The sequence below is a fragment of the Trypanosoma conorhini genome (assembly GCF_003719485.1).
Source record: "Trypanosoma conorhini strain 025E chromosome Unknown Tco_14.4_contig_00822, whole genome shotgun sequence".
In the NCBI taxonomy this organism is placed as follows: Eukaryota; Euglenozoa; class Kinetoplastea; order Trypanosomatida; family Trypanosomatidae; genus Trypanosoma; species Trypanosoma conorhini.
The window spans coordinates 4,263-6,709 of NW_021704914.1; the positions used below are offsets into that span (position 1 = coordinate 4,263).

The following is a 2,447-nucleotide window of genomic DNA, read 5'->3' on the forward strand; positions in this document are numbered from 1 at the left end:
AATTCCCACGATCCTGTCGGCGACACCGGCGCGTCCCTGTATATTGGCCGCCACTGAAGATTCTTGTCGTACGACAGCCCCAGGAGTTCGGTGTCGCCGGAACCGCCCAGGCTCGCGCCCAGCACAGGACTCGCATCCTCGGGAAGCTCGTCAATTGTTACCGTCGCCACCAGCGTGAACCGGTAGTTTGCAAACTGGTACCGTCGGTTCTGCCCCTGCCGGCTCACCGGCCAAAGCGCCCCTCCACCGACTCCCTTGAACCTCAACCCGTTGGGAACCCTCTCCGCATTTGTTACGTTTGCGTTTACGCAGAGGTACACGTCCTCCCAGACGCCTTCAGTGGCAAGGTGAGACAGGAACCCAACAAGGCCGGCGGTGGGGACAGCGGCCCCGCAACCACCCTTTGACGGCGAAGCGGCAGGATCAGCAGGGGTGCAGATGCTGGAGAGGTGGGTGTCCTCCTCCTTCCAGGCCCGTACCACGGACTTGATGAGACGCAGTTCCCCAATTAAGCGTGCAAAGACCAGGCTGTACACCTCGTTAGTGTTGATCTCGTGTAAACAATACAGCTTATCATCCTTGTACAGGACGGAGCTGTAGGCGGAATTCTCATCGCCAATGGACACTTGCCCAACATCGAAAATACGCTGATTGTCAGTCAACCAAAGGTGCAGTCGGTCGCGCAGCCACTTTCCCTTGAAGTTCAGCGGGTGGGTAAAGAGCATCACACGCTTCCCCTCAATCGTCACCGCAGTAAAGCTGCTCTGGCTGCCGGGCTGGTTCGGTTTTGGTGAGGTGCCCCACACACGGGAGAGTGTGCCGAGAGCCTCCGTCCACGTCTTCCCCATGTCATCCGACTCGTATACCAGGCGGTGGCGGCCGTCAACACGATTGTTCACGATGAGTTTCCCTTGCCACTCAAGGACCACGGGTTCAGAGCAGCCAAACTCGCTCCTGCCCTCCGCGAACTTCCACGTGCTGCCATCGTCCTCGGAGTACATGATCCTTGCGGAAATCCTTTTCTTCATGTCCGTAACCTGCACCGGGTATACCAGATTCCCATTAGACGCCACAATGGCAACGCCAGTACCGCCAAGGTACGCTTTTGTGGGCGTTCCTTCAAACTCTGCCGGGAACAACGACTTCAGTGACACAGGCTTCCCCCAACTGATATTTGCGGTTGTCTTGCCGTCCACAGTAGACTTCGTGACCTCACCAACGGAGAGCAGAGGCTCCCAGTCACTTCCATCAGCGTGTGACGTCCAGTAGCCTCTTGACTTGTTGAAGCTTCCCACCAGGACGTAAAGCTTGTTCCCCTTCACGATCACTGTGGGGTCCACCACACGGGAAACGGAAGATACGCGGCTGTTCTTGATCGCAATTTGTGTCTCCCACGTCTCCCCATCGTCCACGCTGTACTTGACCACCGTCTCAATGAAGGAATTGTCGTTGGATGTGGTGTAGCGGGCATCCGCGACGGCAACCATCACCCCATCCACGTCAACAAGGGCGGGAATGCGAAACGAGTGGACCACCCGCTCTCTGACCGTGCCATTATTTTCTTCAAATGGCACCGTGGAACTTCTGCGCTTAAAAAGCTCAACTCGGCTCGATTCGGGTGCCAAAGCGCTGGCGGGCTCACTGAGGGAATATGCCAGAATAAGAAAAGGAAGAAGCATTTGACCCAAAATTAGTGTCATTTTCCCGTTTTGATGCTTTAGTCCCATTTCTTGCTTGTTATTTCAATCTGGAAATTAACTTGTATTTGTTTTCTGTGTTATGCACGTTGCTGTTTTTCTTCAGAAAAAAAAGGTCTTTTTTGCCCATAAAGAAATTAAAGAAGAGAAAGGCAGGAAAGACGGAAATATGTTGTTGAGACAGGCCTCTTTGTGTCTTCCTTTCATTCTCGTTGGCTGCAGCTTAGCAAGAGGCTGCAGGCTAAAATTGGTCTCGGTTTATTTCACAGTTCTGTAATTAAAAACAAAACAAAAAAGAGTTCTCATGTGAAGATATGCTGGTAGAAGCTCCGGCCCATGTTGAGCATGTGCTCCTGCTCAAAATGCAATCCAACTACTTATCGAGCTGCGGTGTCGAAGGCATTTGCATACCCCATGCCAGAAACTTCATGCGTACTGTAGCCAGAGGTAGAAACCGTAAGAAAAAAAGAAAGGCAGAACCCCAACGACAGCGGCGGGAAGTGGCAGAAGAAACCGCAACACGATCTCAGCGCCGCCAGCGCGCGTTTTGTGCTTTTTCGGCCTTCGACCAAAGTTATTTTTAACTTCCCGCCGTTAGATGTTCCGCGCGGCGCACTTCACCCGCCCCATCCGCGCCGGCCGGCTCGCGCCACGCCGCGGCGGGCCCCGATGAAGCCCCACACGCCCGACGCCCGAGGCCGCAAGACGCACGCGGCACGCGAGGCGCAAAGCGCCGCGCGAGAGAGCGGG

At 54.8% G+C, this 2,447-nt stretch overlaps 1 protein-coding gene across 1 annotated transcript in view; it reads right to left on the reverse strand.

Annotated features, from left to right (window-relative positions):
* Tco025E_08598 (sialidase) overlaps positions 1-1,727 on the reverse strand; it is a gene marked incomplete at both ends in the record, with an annotated part of 1,794 nt that extends 67 nt beyond the window's left edge. The window contains one exon of the mRNA XM_029375443.1: positions 1-1,727. This exon is cut by the window's left edge and continues 67 nt beyond it. Coding sequence (XP_029224441.1) covers positions 1-1,727 — 1,727 coding nt within the window.
* Positions 1,728-2,447: the final 720 nt, after the last annotated feature.